Source organism: Gopherus evgoodei, chromosome 6, assembly GCF_007399415.2.
Source record: "Gopherus evgoodei ecotype Sinaloan lineage chromosome 6, rGopEvg1_v1.p, whole genome shotgun sequence".
Classification (NCBI taxonomy): Eukaryota; Metazoa; Chordata; order Testudines; family Testudinidae; genus Gopherus; species Gopherus evgoodei.
Genome location: NC_044327.1, coordinates 9,316,144 through 9,334,468, shown reverse-complemented (window position 1 = coordinate 9,334,468; position 18,325 = coordinate 9,316,144). Strand labels below are relative to the sequence as shown.

At 46.3% G+C, this 18,325-nt stretch overlaps 1 protein-coding gene across 1 annotated transcript in view; it reads left to right on the top strand.

Moving 5' to 3' along the window:
* CPLX1 (complexin 1) overlaps positions 1 to 18,325 on the top strand; it is a 203,186-nt gene that overhangs the window by 98,131 nt on the left and 86,730 nt on the right. The window contains exon 3 of the mRNA XM_030567525.1: positions 17,427 to 17,602. Within this exon, the coding sequence (XP_030423385.1) occupies positions 17,427 to 17,602 (176 nt within the window). The remainder of the gene's footprint in view (positions 1 to 17,426; positions 17,603 to 18,325) is intronic.

The window sequence follows — 18,325 nt, the reverse complement described above, 5'->3', positions numbered from 1 at the left end:
GAGAGCAAGGTTGAATGAATGAAAGAGAGAGAGGGCTTGTCTACATCAGAAAGTTGCAGCGCTGGTGAGGGAGTTACAGCGCTGCAACTTTGAAGGTGTACACATCTGCAGGGCATCACCAGCGCTGCAACTCCCTGTTTGCAGCGCTGGCCGTACTCCCGTTTTGTCTCGGGTGTAGAGGATCCAGCGCTGGTGATCCAGCGCTGGTAATCCAATGTAAACACTTACCAGCGCTTTTCTTGACCTCCGTGGAAGGAGGAAGCCTCTGGTAATCAAGCTGATCTCCTTTCCCGGTTTGCTCTCTCATTCCCGGAACCCCGAGCAAGCAGGTCTCCTTCTCTGCGGTTTGCTGGGTGGCTCCGGGAACGGGAGAGCAAACCGCGGCGAAGCTGGTTTCCTTTCCCGGTTTGCTCTCTCGTTCCCGGAACCCCGAGCAAGCAGGTCTCCTTCTCTGCGGTTTGCTGGGTGGCTCCGGGAATGGGAGAGCAAACCGCGGCGAAGCTGGTCTCCTTCCCCGGTTTGCTCTCTCGGTCCCGGAACCCCGAGCAAGCAGGTCTCCTTCCCTGCTGTTTGCTGGGTGGCTCCGGGAACGCGAGAGCAAACCGCGGTGAAGCTGGTCTCCTTCCCCGGTTTGCTCTCGCGTTCCCGGAACCCCCCTTGAAGCCGCCCAACAGCGCTGCAGTGTGGCCACATCTAACACCACTTGCAGCGCTGGTTGCTGTAAGTGTGGCCACTCTGCAGCGCTGGCCCTATACAGCTGTACTAATACAGCTGTAACAACCAGCGCTGCAAAATTTTAGATGTAGACATGGCCAGAGATTGCAATATTACACTGGTGTAGCAGAGAGAATCTCTTTCCATGGCATGTGGCTGAAAAGGTGGTCCAGCTGCTCTTAATGGAATGCACTTTTCTTTATCCTTTTCCTAATGGCCGAGCACAGGAGGGAAAGTTAAAATGTTCTGCAAATCTCCAAAATCTTTGTGCCTTCTATGGTTCAGAAAAGGAACAAATGTACTTCTCCCCAGCTTGCTTAACAGAAGGCTGAGGAATACCTGAAATAAAGCGCGTTACAATCATTCCGAAATAGCTAACTGGGAAGAAGAAAGAAAATCTATGCTAAAAAAACCTCTTCAGTCTCTTTTTCTCTCAAGCTGGAGACAGAGTTTCGCTTTCATCAATGCGGTAACCTGAGATTTTAGCGCCAACAAATAGAGTTGGAAAGAGAAACTTTTGTTTCCCAAAAGTGCAGAGAAGGATGCAAAAAGTGCTCCTTTAAACCTCAGTGCAGATCTCTTCTGCACCTTCCAGTCTCCTCACAGCCATCATTATCTGTGCCAAATGACTCAATTCCAGGCTCTCTCATTTAACTATGCAAATCAGCTTGCTTTTCATTTATCTTAGCACACCAATGGCTCTGGGTGGCAGGGTGGCCACCATCAAATCTACATTGAAAATGCAGTGTGAACAACTAACTCCTTTTTTGTTTGTAACAATCAGAAGACTTTGGGATGGGAAGGGAAAGCTATTTGGGATGCTAGGGTTTTTCATGGAAACTCTGGACCATGTAACGCATTTTGGCAAAGCTGGAAGTGGAGGGGACAGGGACAGTTAGAATCTGGCCTGAATTCAGAGGTCTTCTGTGGGTGGTACTTCTTAGTCCCCTGCCCTGGCTTTGTAATACATGGATCGTGGCTCTGCCACAGTTTCTGGGTGGCAGCATGGAAGCGTTGCTCACCTTGAGCTTTGCAGACGTGGGTTTTAGTCCTCCAGCTCCCTGCAGCATCCAGCCTGATGAATTCAGATTGTCCAGAATCTAAGCTTTAACTGACTCATGAATTGAGTTTCTAGCCCACATGGCTTCAGAGAGAACCTTCCAAAGGCAACGGGGTACCACTCTCCCCTATCAATCTGATTGCAGGGTCAACTTCAAAGCCCATCTGCAGTGTCAAGATGGACTACTTAATCACTGGTCATGTCAATGGATGGAATGGAGACTAGAAAATGACAATGAGGACAGCTGGGTTGAGAATTGGGGGTTATTGCCAAAAAAAAGGACAGAAAAGACTTCACAAACATGGGGAAGGGAGAGAGAAACAGAAGGGAGGAGGGGGAAGGAAGAGAAACAAAAGGCCAGAGATAGCAGTGGCCTAAAGGGTAAAGCAGTGCTGAGTGATGCCTGCAAATAACACAAGAACCAGGGGTCACCCAATGTCAATAATAGGCAGCTGTTTTAAAACAAACATAAGGAAGGACTTCACACGATGAAGAGTCAACCTGTGGAACTCACTGCTGAGGGAAGTTGTGAAGGCTGAAAGTATAATTAGGTTCAAAAAAGAATTAGATAAGTTCATGGAGGATAGGGCCATCAATGGCTACTAGCCAAGATGGTCAGGGATGCAGTCCCATTCTCTGGGTGTCCCTAAACCTCTGACTGCCAGAAGTTGGGTCTGTACAAGAGGGAATGGATCATTCGATAATTGCCCTGTTCTGTTCCTTCCTTCTGAAGCACCTGGCATTGGCCACTGTCAGTAGACAAGATACTGGGCTAGATGGACCATTGATCTGACCTAGTATAGCCATTCTTATGATGAATGCAGCAAGAAGACACTGGACAAATAACTAGAGGTTTAGACTCAGATTCCTAAAGATATTTGAGTGCTCAATTCCCATTGAAATGAGGCTCCTAAATACTTTTGAGGACCTAGGCTTCTTTACTACAAAAGGTCTTACTCTCCCTTTAATCTCTTTTTAATCATTCCACTGCCATCAATGGAGATCTTACTGTGTGCTCTGGGGAGCAGCTGGTCCTGAATTCAGACTGCGGCCATACATAAACACAGCATTCAGTTATCTTCTTCAAATGAGTTTGCAGCCCTGCTCCAGGCGGTGTGTTGGCACAGCAGCGAGGGAGTATTGGCCAGAGACATTTCAGCTGTGAAGAGGATCACTCAGGAGCAGGGACAGAAAATTAAGGCTGCCATTTTGCAGCAAGTGTCATGCAATAGTGGGCCCATAAAGGATGTCACGTTTGGCTTGAGTTTTGAATTTCCTTTGAGGTTTTCCTCTTTTCAGAAAGAATAATAACCCTTCACAGAGACCTGTATTGCACCTGGAAGACTAGAATGGCCTCTTCAGATATCCTATGGTTCCTCAAGGGAGGTTTTAGTTGGCATCAGCTATAAGCGCATTAGGGAGGCATCACTAATATGCTTGTATTATTTATTTGATAAACGATCATGGTTTTTCTGGAGCCATTAGGTCCTAATGGGTATATACGTATTTGAGTTTGCATATGGTGCATCTTTAGCAAACCCGCATTACTTACCTGATGAACTGGTAAATCTGTATTTACGACTTCCATCAAAAAGAGATTTTTGATTAACTAGGCCTGCGTCTTGTTTAGCTCTCTCTTACCATTCACTTGATAGACGATAAGGAGGCTAATATGGCTGCTAAAAGAACGACCCAAATTCCTGTTTTGCAACCACACTGAAGCCAACAGAGGGGGAAGAGAGGTGGATTTAGGCCACTACATTTAAATCTTAAAACTTCTTACAAGGGGTTTATTTTGCAGAAGGATATGGCCGTTTGCAGAGAAACGGGTTCCTGCACAGAACACTCATCATAATTTGTTTTGTTTCTAAAAAATCCTAAAAGCTCTGCTCCACTTTACTGACAAGTGGCCTGAAAACGGTGTCTTAATACCCTAATTTGGACTAAATGGCTCCAGCACTGGGTCCAAGCCCGTAACACCTTTCTCCGTGAGTGGGTTTCAGTGGGATCCCTCATGGGGTAAGGTGCTACTCAAACTGACTAAGGAATTAGAAGCTACCACATTTGTCCATAGGTCTCAAAGCAGTTTACAAAGGAAGTAAGCTTAACGATCCCTGTTTTAGGGATGGGGAAACTGAGGCACAGAGCTGGGAAGTGACGTACCCAAGATCACACTGTGGATTGATTACAGAGCTGGGAATAGAAAGCAGGTCACCTGATGCCCAGCTCAGTGCTCTAACCACTAGATCGCACTACCTCCTTATATGCCTGTAAAAGTACACCTGAACATTTGCAATATTTAGCAGCAGTCCTAGAATGTAAAACTACTGGAAATACATTTTAATCTGAAATGTGCCATACCTGAGGTCTTCTGTGCCAAGTTTCAACCTCACGTTAACATTTTCAAGATTGACGTTTTAACCCCTTGAAAAAACCAGCTACGACAATACTAGCTAAAATACATTGTATTTCAGGAGTGCAGCATTCGAAAAGAGCTGCAGATTTATTGCTGGAGTCATCAGCAGAAACCACCATTTGTTTATCTATTTAGTTATTCAAACTATAGTAGCACCTAGAGGCCTTGATTAAATCTGGGCTCTATTGGGTTAGGTGCTGATGCAGAGTGAATGACAGCCCCTGTCCCAAAGAGACTGCAGTCTAGAAGACGAGATGTGACAGGCGGGTAAGATAAACGAGCAGGCGGTGGGGAAGGAAGATGAAGTAACAATAATAACTGCATGTTGCTATCTTGACCGGCGGCAGGCACAGTTCGGAGCCATGGGTGACCTCATTGATAATTGAGAAATCCTCCCTCGAGCTTCTTGAGCTTTTGTAATGATGGGTCGATGGGGCCTTTGACACGCAGTGCAAAGGGATGACGTTCACATGGTCTTCGGTAAAAGCAGGAAAGTTCCCATGGGAAGGAGCTGGAGCTGCTGGAGGGTGGCCTTTGGAACTCAAAGCTCAATCTGTAAGCCAGCCTCTCTCACACGTCTGATACTGGAGGTCATTCATTAAAGAAACCTTTGAATGCCTTGACATTAACCGAAGGGGAGAAAACCCTGTGTACTCATTTATAAACAGATCATGAACTCTCTTTCACAAGAGCCTGAATAGCCCATGGACAGGTGTGGTAGGCTATTTGGCTCTGAATATATATATATATATATATAATTTTATCTTTTGGAATAAACTCATTGGTGAGCATAGGAGCATCCCCCTCAGCTCTCAGGCGAGGGCTGTAGCCAGTAAACTCAGCCCTCTCTCTTTCCTGGCTATACTGGAGCTGTGTGGGTAATTTCAAATGCATGGGGAGGTTACAGATGCCTCCGCATCATTTATGGACTAATACGGAGATGTTGGCTTTTCACTCCTGACGGTGTTGCTGACTTTCCCCGCCAAAGCTGCCCCCCTGGTGTAGCTGGTTTCGCAGGGATGGGGGAGCTGAGGGTTAACGGTGGAATGCAGTGTCTTGCCTTGCTCAAGTCTTGGCCTGAATAACGTGCATGTCATCAGCTCCGCTAGGAGGCCCTGGTGTATTGCGGGAGAGTTTAGATGAAAACTAACACCAGAAAAGAAGGGCCAAATGTAAAAGTTCAGACTGGGAGAGTGTAGCAGAGCACTGACTCACTGGTGCAGCGCCTCCTGCTGGTCAGTCTGGGAATTAGCTCATCCAGCTCAGGAGCACCCTCTTCTGGCCAGTTTCTCCCAGACCTTACCTGCACCTCTGCAGTCCCCTTATCTCCACCATGTGTAGGCCCCACGTCCCTCCCGGACCATGGTGCCCTGTACCTTTGGGTGCTGCCCCTCACCCAGGGAACCCCATTCCCCTTAGCCCACTCACCTCAGTGACCCACTGCCAGTCCTCATCTAGCCCCTTTACTCAGGGGCAAACTGCAGTCTGCAATGGCCACTCATCATTAGCTAGGGTGTTGGACCTGCTGCCTTTCCCTGCAGCCCCAATACCTCCTTAGGCCTTCCTTTCAGGCCTCAGCCTGGGAGGTCGCCAGGCCTGAGCTCCCTAGCTCAGCCTGCCTCTTCCCCAGCACTGCTCTGCTGATGGTACCTTGTGCTCCCATGCAGCCTGGTCCTTCTCACCCCAAGGCTGGAGAGAGACTGCCTGCCTCCTAGCTCACGACCCTCTTTATACCAGCCCTACCAGGCCCGGATTGGCTGCTACCTGCCTTCCCCTGACTGGCTCCTTGCGGCAGCCCTTTCCCAGAGCTGGTTTTAACCCCTTTCTCCCCAGAGCGGGGTGCTCGCCCTGCTACAGAGAGAAACCTATAAGTAGGAATGGGTCACAGAAGCTATACCTACAGTACGAGCCAGGGGTGTGATTCTTCTGCCTATTTATACATACTCACGTGGGCTCTCGTTGAACTACCATGAGTATAAATAGCAATGTCACCCCAGTAACAGCAATGGCTGGCTGAGCCGAGCTGAGTATAAAACCTGACAGAAACTGGTGTGTATGTAGTCGGCATGGTGAAGCTGTGCCTTTTCTGCTGCTCCCCATGCTACCATGGCTACCCAGTTATTGATACTCGTGCTAGCTTGGTTAGCACTAGTGTGAGCACAAGCAAAGGAACCAACCCCCTAGAAAGACAATAGGAACAGAGAGAAAAGACTGGCAGGGACTTCCTGGGTCACTCAGTCCAGTCCCCTGCTATCCCAGCCAAGCCGCTCACAAATTTATCCTGCTCCATCTTAAAGCCAGGTAAGTTTGCCCCCACTACTTCTGTTGGAGCTGTTTCAAAACCTGCCTCCTTTGATGGTTAAAAACTTTCTTCTAATTGCCAGTCTCAATGTATTCAGGGCCAACCTAGCCCGATTTCTTCTTGTGCCAAGATTGTTTCTTAGATTAAATAGCTCTTCTTCCTCCCTGGGGTTTATCCCTGGGATGGATCCCCTCTCAGCCTTCAGTTTGCAGAACTAAAGAAGCCTAGGTGGGTTGCAGGAGAATACAAATGAAAAATAACACCATAGAAAAGGACCAAATAGAAAGGTTCAGATCAGGGGAAAATTTAGAAGTGGGAATGTGTCACGAAGACCAGGAACAAATAGGAGCACAGGGAAGAGAAACGAAACACAATCAGAAAGGGGAGGAAACAAAGAATCCGTCATCTCTTGCTGCCTCTCATGCCACTGGAATAAAGCAAGAGAGAAAGGCACATCTGACAGTGCAATGCCTCCCTCTGTGACCTTCCGATTGGCCCAAAACACGCACTCCTTTCATGGCCTCCATGTGCACTGCCTATATAATTAAGCAACTGAGACGCACACTCTGGTTCGCTTTATTTTAAATGATCAGTTGCTCTGATGACCATTAATAACATAGAATCATAGGACTGGAAGGGACCTTAAGAGGTCATCTAGTCCAGTCCTCTGCACTCATGGCAGGACTAACTGTTATCTAGACCATCCCTGACAGGTGTGTTTGTCCAACCTGCTCTTAAAAACCTTCAATGATGGAGATTCCACAACGTCCCTAAACAATTTGTTCCAGTGCTTAACCATCCTGACAGTTAGGAAAGTTTTCCTAATGTCCAACCTAAACTTCCCTTTCTGTAATTTAAGCCCATTGCTTCTTGTCCTGTCCTCAGAGGTTAACAAGAACAATTTCTCACCCTCCTCCTTGTAACAAACTTTTAATTGTTCTCATGTCCCCACTCAGTCTTCTCTCCTCCAGATTAAACCCAGTTTTTTCAATCTTCTCTCATAGGTCATGTTTTCTAGACCTTTTCTCATTTTTGTTGCTCTTCTCTGGGACTTTCTTCAATTTGTCCACATCCTTCCTGAAATGTGGCATCCAGAACTGGACACAATATTCCAGCTGAGGCCCTATCAGTGTGGAATAGAATAGAAGAATTACTTCTCATGTCTTGCTTACAATCCTGCTTCTAAAACATCCAAGAATGATGTTTGCTTTTTTTTTTTGCAACAATGTTACCCTATTGACCCATATTTAGTTTGTGATCCACTATGATCCCCAGATCCCTTTCTGCAGTACTCCTTCCTAGGCAGTTATCTCCCATTTTGTATGTGTGCGACTGGGTATGGATCACTTGATGATTACCTATTCTGTTCACTCTATTGCACTGTCAGCTGATACATACATTTCTGGGTTTGGAGAGGAGATTTTTTGTTTGGGGTTTTTTGTTTTTGCCTTAATCTGGAGCACTCTGATGCCAGAGGTGGGACACTTGTCTAAAAGGACCAGTGGCCTTACAGTGTATGGCTAATCCTGTATTTTGTCAATGAAGCCAAAGCTAATGAGAAGGAAGTGTTGCCACAAACAGAGAAGCTGTGAATGATACATGCACACAGAAGACCAAGAGGGGGAGGCATGAAGTCATCAGCTCAGAGGACACATACAAAGTTTTCTTCTCCATCATTGAGATGAAATGGCAAAATACTAGCGAGACAAGGTGGGTGAGGGAATATCTTTTATTGGGCCAACTTCTGTTGGTGAGAGAGACAAGCTTTTGAGCTTACACAGAGCCCTTCAGGATTGGGAAAGATACTCAGAATGTCACAGCTAAATACAAGGTGGGACAGAATACATAGTTAACACATAGATGTCGCTGTTAAGTTTCTCGTCAACAGAAGTTGGTCCAATGAAAGATCTGACCTCACCCACCTTGTGTCTCTAATATTCCTGGGACCAACAAGGCTACAACACCACTGCATGTGGCAAAATACTGTCTGTTTCCTTGTTTTAAATGGATCCCCGTTGTCTCATGAATTAGATCAGTCTGAAAACAAGAATCCCGTCTGCTATCCCCAAAGATCACAAAGCCTCGGCAATCCTCGCCATTAGAAGTTGAGACATGAGACTGATGTTGTTTAGCAATGCAATGCCTTCACCCAAAATCAGACTGAGGAAACCAGTTCTTCCTGTCTGATCTCTGCGAGGACAGAAAATGCAATGAAATACGGGAATTGACAGCAAACAAAACATGTTTCATCATAACACAAAAATTAAGAAATTTTAGAGATAGAAAAGATCTCTTTAGGTCACCGAGCCCATCCTCCAGAGACCAATTCAGGACAGTTCCCTTAACAGGATAGTCCCATCTGCCTATTTTCAAGCCTGCTTGTTAAGTATCGCAACACCACTACCCTATCCCACAGTCCTAATAGATCTCACTGCCTGAAGTTTTTCCTCCTATTCAGTCTAAATGTTGCCACAGGAGACAAATGTAACAGTATTTTCCACTTGTACAAGAGAGCCAATTTCTATGGCAATTTCATTAGAGAACACTACGAGTCTGGAAATCTGTGGATGTCAAACTTAGTTTACAAGGAATCATTTATGAAAATCAGCTACTGCAGCAAGGAAAGAAGTTGTGATTTCTTTCAAACCACAAAATCCAGGAGTCAGATCAGGTTGATTTACGCTAGCTGTGGATCTGGCCCTATATCTCTTTTTTCTGGTGTAATGCTTTGATCTAGAATGTCTGAAACTTGATAACAAGTATTAATGAATAGGGTTTTGTGGTGTCTACACACACACTTACCTCACATGTGTTTGGAGGTAGAAGGGAAGTCCCTTATGAGGACGTGGTGTCCATTATTGCCAGTGCAAATGTACTACGTGGGGGTTAGGGTATGACTGCGGAGGTATCTCATAACAAATTATTTCCTTGCTTTCAATGGCTTGTGTTGGGAGACATTGTCATACTTAAACCAGATTAATCTCTTTAAAGCAAAGAAATTAATGGGCTCTGTATCCAGACCTAGATTTAAACCTACACTTAGATGCAGGTGTAGATTTGCTGGTTAGCAAAGTTGTTGTCAAATGATGAGTTACTAGATCTACACTATTGGTTGAATCTTGCTCATTTTACACTAGGAGCCCCGTCGATTTCCTGTGAACAAGGCAAGGGGGTCAAAGGTCCGTGTTTTCATTTATTCCTGAGAATTAAAGGGAGGGTGGAAAATTATCACGTACATTTTTGCCAGGCAACTGAGCAAAGTATTATGTACAGAAGTGTCTCTTTGGCTTGGTAACAGAGAAACATGGTGTCACTACAGTCAGAAAGAATTGTTTGGAGGTATTTGTGGAACTTACGGGTAATTTTGCGAGATGCAAAAGCCAGGAATGAAAGTAATCTGATAAGGAAACATAACTGATTCCTCTGTATATTTTTCCTGTTTAGTGGCGTTTGCATAAGAAAGCACTTTGTGCATTGAAGTCTCAAAATAAATATGGCCTTGGCTTTCCTGGCAAATGAGCAAGTGGTAAATGAAGATTCCTCCTTCCCCACTCCCCTAAGAAACCAGTTCCCATAATTATTGTTACACTCTTTTTCATTAGCTTCAGTTTCCTGGTATTGAATGAATACTTTTTAACAATACTGTGTGACTTAATGGGAAGACACTAATGAAAGGGAGAAAAGCTTTTATGTGCAATACAAGAAATGTAACACTGTAGCCTTGAAGAAAAAGTCTCTCTGCAGTGGTATGTAAAAAGCTGGTTTAGATGTGAAATCAAGCTGAGTCAGTATAGAAGGAGGGCAGTTCTGAAGATACCTTGCAAAGAGAAGTGACCCTTTGACTTCTCCAGGCCTTCACCATCAAGGTACTCTAAGATTAGCTTCAGGAGTTCAGATGATGAGATCAAAATCATGCTGTGACTCAGAAACTCAGAGACATCAGGTTGTCCCTTCTGTTAGTTCTAAATAAGGCTCTGATACAAATAGAACGATCAAAAAGCCAGTTCTTAGGCTCTCTATAGTGTAGCAAAATGTTAACATCTTTTGTGGATATTAAGGTTTTTGGCACTAGGTGGTAGCGCATTTTGAGAGTAGCTCATTGACGTTTCCTAACTTTCAGACCAAATTTTCAAACACTGGCTCTGAAAATTTGGTCAGAAAGTTATGAAATATCTATGAGCTACTCTCAGAATGAGCTACCAGCCAGAGCCATAAATTGCATCCTTAGAATCAACTCGTCATATAAACTGCACAAAGGCCCATGCAAATTGTCGTCTGGGGGTACTTCTGCAAGCCATTTTCAGATGGGAAAATGCAAACTAGTCTCCCTGCACACTCAGATGTAAGCTCTGTGCATTTGCCTTGTGTCCACACAAGCACTGCTGGAACAAATCACTCTTCATTGACAAGGTGCCCCTTCTAGTCTATGTCATTTATACCAGATGGAACTGTCCAGCTCTCTTTGCTTAGAACATTATTTCTAACATATTTCTGTTACTTTCTCCCCCTGCAAATCTAAAAACCCACCGTTTGCCATAGTCCACCCACCACGTCCCCAAAGCATAAATATGTTAGTAAAATTTATAAGAAATTAATGCAGGCCCTTATTCAGCAAGTTAGTCCAGCAGGTACCCAACTTTAAGCACAAGAACTGCATTGGCTTCAGTAGGATTACTGATGTGCTCAAAGTTAGGCATATGTAGGGTACCTTGTTGAATCATGGTACCTGAGTGAAAGAAGTCCAATGAAAAGGCTCCCCTAGACTTTTGGGTCAGGCCCTTGATGCCTTGCCACCTAACTTAATGAAATTGTCCCCTAACCAAATTTTTTCTCATGCTATTTTCCCCAGTGATGTGTCTTTATCGTTCTCAAGGCAAATCCTTAGGGCAGGAATGCAGCTATGGTGTGTGACATATAGGAGGTCAGACTAGAGATCATCACTTGGTTCCATCTGGCTTTAAGATCTATTGATGTTCTGCATCTTCCCATGATGCTACATACAGCAATTAAATAATGACTGAAAGCAGCTCCCTGGATTACAGTTAGGTAGGAAAAATGGTTTATATCGAACTGCTTCATAAATGATGATACAACACAATGATGGTTGGACAATGAATATTAATCCCAATATGAATGAAATGTCAGTATGATGCATCACAGGAAGTCCCAGGGGACAATAACTAAAAAGCCCAACGTCAATGATTTTACTGGGCAGTGACCACCCCAAGGTCTACTTCTCTTGGCTTTTAAACATGAACTCAGACCTGGTCTACACTAGGATGGTGGGGGGATTGATCTAAGTTACACAACTTCAGCTCCATGAACAACGTAGCTGAAGTCGACGTCCTTAGATCGACTGACCATGGTGTCTTCACCATGGTGAGTCAACTGCTGCCGCTCCCCCGTTGACTCCATCTGTGCCTCTCGCGGTGCTGGAGTACAGGAGTTGATGGGAGAGCACTCGGGGATTGATTTATCTCGTCTAGTCTAGATGTGGTAGTGTAGACATACCCTCAGAGTATGGAATCCTAGGGTCACACAAATGGGAGATGAGAATTGTTCTCCCGGAGAAGCATGGACGATGTCATAGCGTTTAAGGCCAGAAGGAACCACCAGATGATCCAGTCTGCCCCCTCTACATCACAGGCCACCAGCACCCCCCAGCACCTGCACACTAACTCAACAACCAAAGTAAGACCAAAGTATTTCAGCCCACGGGAGACTAGATTATTATGTGCCACAGGCAGAGACTAGGAGAGACCGAGGGTAAGGAACTGACTAACTGAGATACACCCAGATAATCCTTGCAAGTGATCCACACTCCATATTGCAGAGGAAGGCGAAATCCCCCAAGGTCCCTGGTAATCTGACTTGAGGGAAAATTTCTTCCCATCACCACATATGTCAGTTGTGTTAGTCCCTGACCCCCTGAGCAAGAACCCGGCAGCCAAGCACCTGAGAGAGAGAGAGAGAATGCTTGGTATCAACTCACAGCTGTGGCCCGCCCAGTGTCTCATCTCCAGCTGTGGTCATCCCTGATGCTTCAGAACAAGGAGACCCCAAAGCCCCCAGACTACATTGTGAGGGAAGGGAATCCCTTCCTAACCTCCTCCAGCTGGCAGGCTGAAGCCCTGAAGCATAAGCTTTAGAAACATAATTCATTAAAGCAGAGTCTTTTCCCTGCTGTGACTGGTTTGCCTGTCTCTGTAGCACAAAGAGGCCTGAGACTAGCTGCTTATGTATTAATTATTATTATTATTATTTATTTATTACAATTTATCATCAGATCTAGGATACCTAGTCATGGACCAGGACCTGTTGTGCTATCCCTAGCTGGAGATTCCCTTATCACATGGGATTCCTCGTGGGCAAAGCATGACAGTAGCCAGTTCCTACCACTGCAGATTCAATATACAGATTCAACCAGCAGAGTCTTGCTTTCTTTCCCTAGAAGCTCCAGAAGGCAAGAGGGAAGAACTATCTACTCTTTCCTCCTGCCTGTTACTGTAATTGCGAGTCTCAGTTGAATGTAAATTAATTCTTAGGAGTCCTGTCACTGAACTCCTAAAAAACCCAGCTAAAAGCTACTATTCGGTGGCCAATAATCGTGAAAACTGAACTTTTGGAGGAGGAATGAAAGAGATATAAAAAAAAGTTTCCACACCAAAATGAGAGTTAAAATGTGACATGACATTGCTGCTTCTTGTACTACATTACATTCCCATCAATTAACAATGGTATCACAATGCCACATTCAGAGTGATTAGAGAACGGCTTTGAATTCTCTGATGAGTTAAAAGGCTCAACAAGAACCCTGGGAACTAGGTTTCTTTCTTCAAGGTGTCCTTTACACTGAATTATTTTAGAATTAAATATCTATAGGATTCAAAAAGTCAGCCGTGCCTAGTGCAGGGTGGGGGTGGAAAGAGGCTGTCTAGTCTATTTCGTACATAACATGCCAGGTTGTGGCTGCATTATGACACAGTGGTGGCATACAAAGCAGTGCTTTTGGGCAATAGCCCTATCTCTTTTTCTGTTGCAGAATTCAGCTTCCTGAGTAACTAGTTCACTGAGGTCCAGGCAGCTCCAGCTGGAGATAAACTAAGGGCAGATAACCTGACAGTGCACTGAATCTAAAACAGTGGAAATATTTCTGGGGAAATCAAGCTACTAAATATATATCACAATGGATTGTGAATGTATAGGCACAGGAGGGCTGCTTCAGAAGTTCTCTGTATAATCAGCCCTGTGTATACCATCTTACCCTACCCTACCAAGTCCTAGCAAGCCAAAAGGCCTTGCTTGCATCTCAGTTGGCCCCCTGCTCTTTAGACCTTGGGCTCCATCAAAGATGCAGCTCAGGACCCCTAAGTTGTCAGGCATGGGAAAGGAAGCACTTCCCTATACCCTCTTCCATCCTGCTCAGGGGAAGACTGAATGTAGTATGTATCATCTTTATTTGAATTTCTCAATAAGATTTGTTCTGTGTCAATAGAACACACAGGTCTCTTAGTGTTCATGGCAAACGCTGGGCAGGAACATGTCATGCAGAATGTTGGTGGGGGGGGGGGGAAGGAGTGCCAGAAAAAAAACAACCCTGTGAACAATGACAGTGTACGGGACTAAAAACCCTTTGTTCATCATTATTTTCCCCCCGTATAATTAGAACCATATGTAATAACCAGCTAAAAAACTCCACAGTTCTCAGCTTTCATGGACTGAAGTGGTGAAACGACGCACCTTTTGGATGAGATTTGGGAGAACACTGAGGCCATGTCTACATCTAAAATTTTGCAGCGCTGGTTGTTACAGCTGTATTAGTACAGCTGTATAGGGCCAGCGCTGCAGAGTGGCCACACTTACAGCAACCAGCGCTGCAAGTGGTGTTAGATGTGGCCACACTGCAGCGCTGTTGGGCGGCTTCAAGGGGGGTTCGGGGAACGCGAGAGCAAACCGGGAAAGGAGACCAGCTTCGCCGCGGTTTGCTCTCGCGTTCCCCGAACCACCCTGCAAACCGCAGGGAAGGAGACCTGCTTGCTCGGGGTTCCGGGAACGCGAGAGCAAACCGGGAAAGGAGACCAGCTTCGCCGCGGTTTGCTCTCGCGTTCCCCGAACCACCCTGCAAACCGCAGGGAAGGAGACCTGCTTGCTCGGGGTTCCGGGAACGCGAGAGCAAGCCGGGGAAGGAGACCAGCTTGATTACCAGAGGCTTCCTCCTTCCACGGAGGTCAAGAAAAGCGCTGGTAAGTGTCTACATTGGATTACCAGCGCTGGATCACCAGCGCTGGATCCTCTACGCCCGAGACAAAACGGGAGTACGGCCAGCGCTGCAAACAGGGAGTTGCAGTGCTGGTGATGCCCTGCAGATGTGTACACCTTCAAAGTTGCAGCGCTGTAACTCCCTCACCAGCGCTGCAACTTTCTGATGTAGACAAGCCCTCAGTGTAAGCTAGACACCTTTACTTAGCATGCTGGCAAAAGTCGAAGCCCAGGGAAATCCAAAATGGGCAGAGAAGAAACATGCAGGAAGAAATCAAAAGATCTCTCAAAAATATTTCTACAGATACTAAGTCATTCTGCTGTGCCTGAGAACCTTCCTGTAGGTTGTGATTTAGAATGAAAGCCCTTGAGATGCTGTCCAATTTGTCCTCCATTTCTGAACCAAGCTGATCATGAGTTGTTCTGTAGTTGAAAGATTTCATAGCTTGGGACAAGTACCTTCCATTCTTATTCAAAGAATCAATTGATAGAAGAGTTTGCCGTAAAGGACCATAAAAACTTATTCTCCTACTTCACCCAGGACTAAAGGCCAAGATATCAGTGTCTGCACATGAACTTTGTTAATTTCATATCATGTAGCGCTAGGTCAGGCGTCTGTTATGTTCTCCGCATGCACAGAGAGAACTTAGATCAAGACATAAATACTCTGGCTGTAAGGTTGCAACGTAACACAACTTTATTTCTTAGAAATCAGACTGACGCACATGAGTCAAAGACAGAGAGAGAGGAAAAAGGCTGCTCCCGAAAGCAGTGAGACCCAACTCATCCCGTTTTGTTTTAAGCTGGCTCTTACCAGAGTCTTCTGATTGTAGCTTCACTCCAGAGCCCCCTCACTTGCGGGCAGGACCCGGAAGCCCATTGCCACACACATACTCTTAAAGTGATAGCTTGTAATTCCAACCCAGTCCTCACTACGCCACAGGAGGTGGATTAGTACGTTATGGCCCAGCCCAAGGAATCATAGCATCGTAGGACTGGAAGGGACCTCGAGAGGTCATCCAGTGCAGGACTAAGTATTATCTAGATCATCCATCAAGGAAGGGGAAGCCTGTAGCAGGGCAGGGAACCAAAAAGTCACAGTCAGCTTCCTGCTTTCCCCCTGCTCCAGGGAGAGAGTGCTTCTTGCTAGTGCAGATTGCTTCCCTATCTGTGCCCATTCTGGAGCAGAGGCCAGGACACACTGCGGGGTGGAGCGTCTGTGCCTTTTGCCTAGCCACTCCCAGGTCAGCAGAGTGGGAGTCTGGCAGTGGCTGTTCTGCATGCCTGCGTGGGTGCCAGCAATGCGGGTGAACCCCACATGCTCCCTTACTGCCCTGGCAACCTGTAGAGCAAGGGCCTGTGTGTTCAGACTGATCGGCGTACCTGTGGCATGCCTCAGTCCTGTACATATTAGTGGGGCTGTAATGAAGCATTGCAGCAAATACCCGCCCGACAGCCCCAAAGGATCAACACCGTGCCGTGGTTATAGGTGTCTCCGGCCTAGACTGTGAGTGGCTCGAATGCAGCTATGGAGGGGGTAGCGGAGTGCATGAGAGAAGCCTCCCCCAGGCATGGCTGGGCAAGGGCCACACACGAGTTGGCTCCGGAGAGCACCAGGCCCAGGAGTCGGAGACCAAAAGGGGGACAAGGAGCAGGCAGGGTTGTGGCCCTGCCTGCCCCAGCGTATCGAGTGGGGCCAATGCACTCTGTGCGATCCCACTGGGTGAGGTGGAGCAGGTGCCCTCTGGACATAAGGAGCAGCCCAGAGATGCTGTTGGCACAAATCTGTCCGGTGCTGCTTCTAGGGAGGCCTCACTCTGCCAAGTCCCCTGCCCGGGGCCGGGGCCTCTCAGCCACTATCTAGCCCTGCTCATCTATAGGGTTACGGCACTGGGGCTATGTATGAACTCACCCCCGTTGCCAGAGCGCTCCTTCGGGCTGGGATACTAACCTTCACATTCAGGATTTTCTCACTCTGCTCTTGTATCATTTCCCTCGCCACACTCGTTAAATTACAGGGCCACTAGTGTGCCACGCAGCAGGCCGGTTAAATGTCCTGCTACAGGAGTGTACACCCAAAGGTCAAGAGCCACCCCTATTTCCATCCACTAGGCACTTAAATGGCGCTCTCTATATTCGCCTCCATGCTCCATCTCACAGCTGCCGGGTAACCACATCAAATGGGTCAAACCCGCACTCACCGGCTGCAAGCTGGGGACTGGCAGAAGCGTTTGCATGTGTATTTTTTGGCCTGTTTTGCTGTTTCCTCTGCTAAGTGCTGACCTTTTCCTGCCTCTGAGCTTGGCTCACCTCCCTGTGTCCGATGGAAAACCCTTCCCGGAGGAAGTGGGACGGGCTCCTACTTTCAGCTAGTGAACATGCAGGAACAGAAGTTTTGTAAAGGGATCGCTCAGTGCAATGAAATCCCCTCTCTACTCACAGGACTGCAGGCTGGGACCTTGCTGCTTTAGCCAACTGCCTAGGAGAGTGGGGTTGGGGGAAACTCCCACTGGTGAAACAGGACGCAATGAAACAAGAAGCAGAATACTCTGGGCAGCCCACTTAACCCCCATTATGGCCCCTTTACTATAAGAAAGGACTGGCTTGTATTTCCTTGTCCCTTAATCTGTTCTTCCTAACATGCACACTGTCTCCTTCTTATGTATTTTCTTTAGGGGCTACCAAAGACATGGGGAAGATGTTGGGAGGAGATGAAGAGAAAGATCCTGATGCCGCCAAGAAGGAAGAGGAACGACAAGAAGCCCTGAGGCAGGAAGAGGAGGAAAGAAAAGCCAAATATGCAAAGATGGAGGCTGAAAGAGAGGTGATGCGACAAGGGATTCGCGACAAGGTAGGTGTTGCTTTCAGAGCACGCTGTGCAAACCTTTGTGTGCCCATCCTAACAGGGAGCTGGTACTTTATGCTGATTAGGGGCAAGTTTGGTGAGTGATCAGGAAGCACCAGGTAAGTGCTTTGCTGCACTGAACATTTAAGTTTGCACTCGTGCCCTGAGCCTTCTCCTGGCTAAACCTGCCTCATGCATTGTGATGCCAGAATGGGAATTCTGGATGGATGGAGGTGGATGGTCAGTATTCTGTACATTGCTCATTAATCAGTACAAACATAACTGAAACATACCATGACCTTTCCCATCCCTACCCTCATGCCATTTGACTCTCCAAGGTCATATAATTGGTTTATGTAAAATACCGTCATCCAATGTGTTTTTGTTCTAAGAAAGTCCAAATATCTTCTGCGATTCAATGTGTTGTTTCCAGGATTTCCCAAATGCTTATGGATGAAAAGAGACAACTCATCTCTACTTCCCATGTTTGTTAGCATGACATTGATCACTGGGGAACCAATTTGTCTGATGGAACAGTAAAATAAGAGAGATTCACTTAACATCTGCAAGAATTAAATATCAGGAAACATTGTTCTAGCCTTCTTTGCACTGATGTTAATGAGAAATCCAGGTGCAGAGCCTGACGAATAAAGTAACACAGTAATTTTGAGGATTGTAAGCAAAGTTTAAAGGGTGATTTGGAAAAAAAAGTACAAATCCAAGCATTGC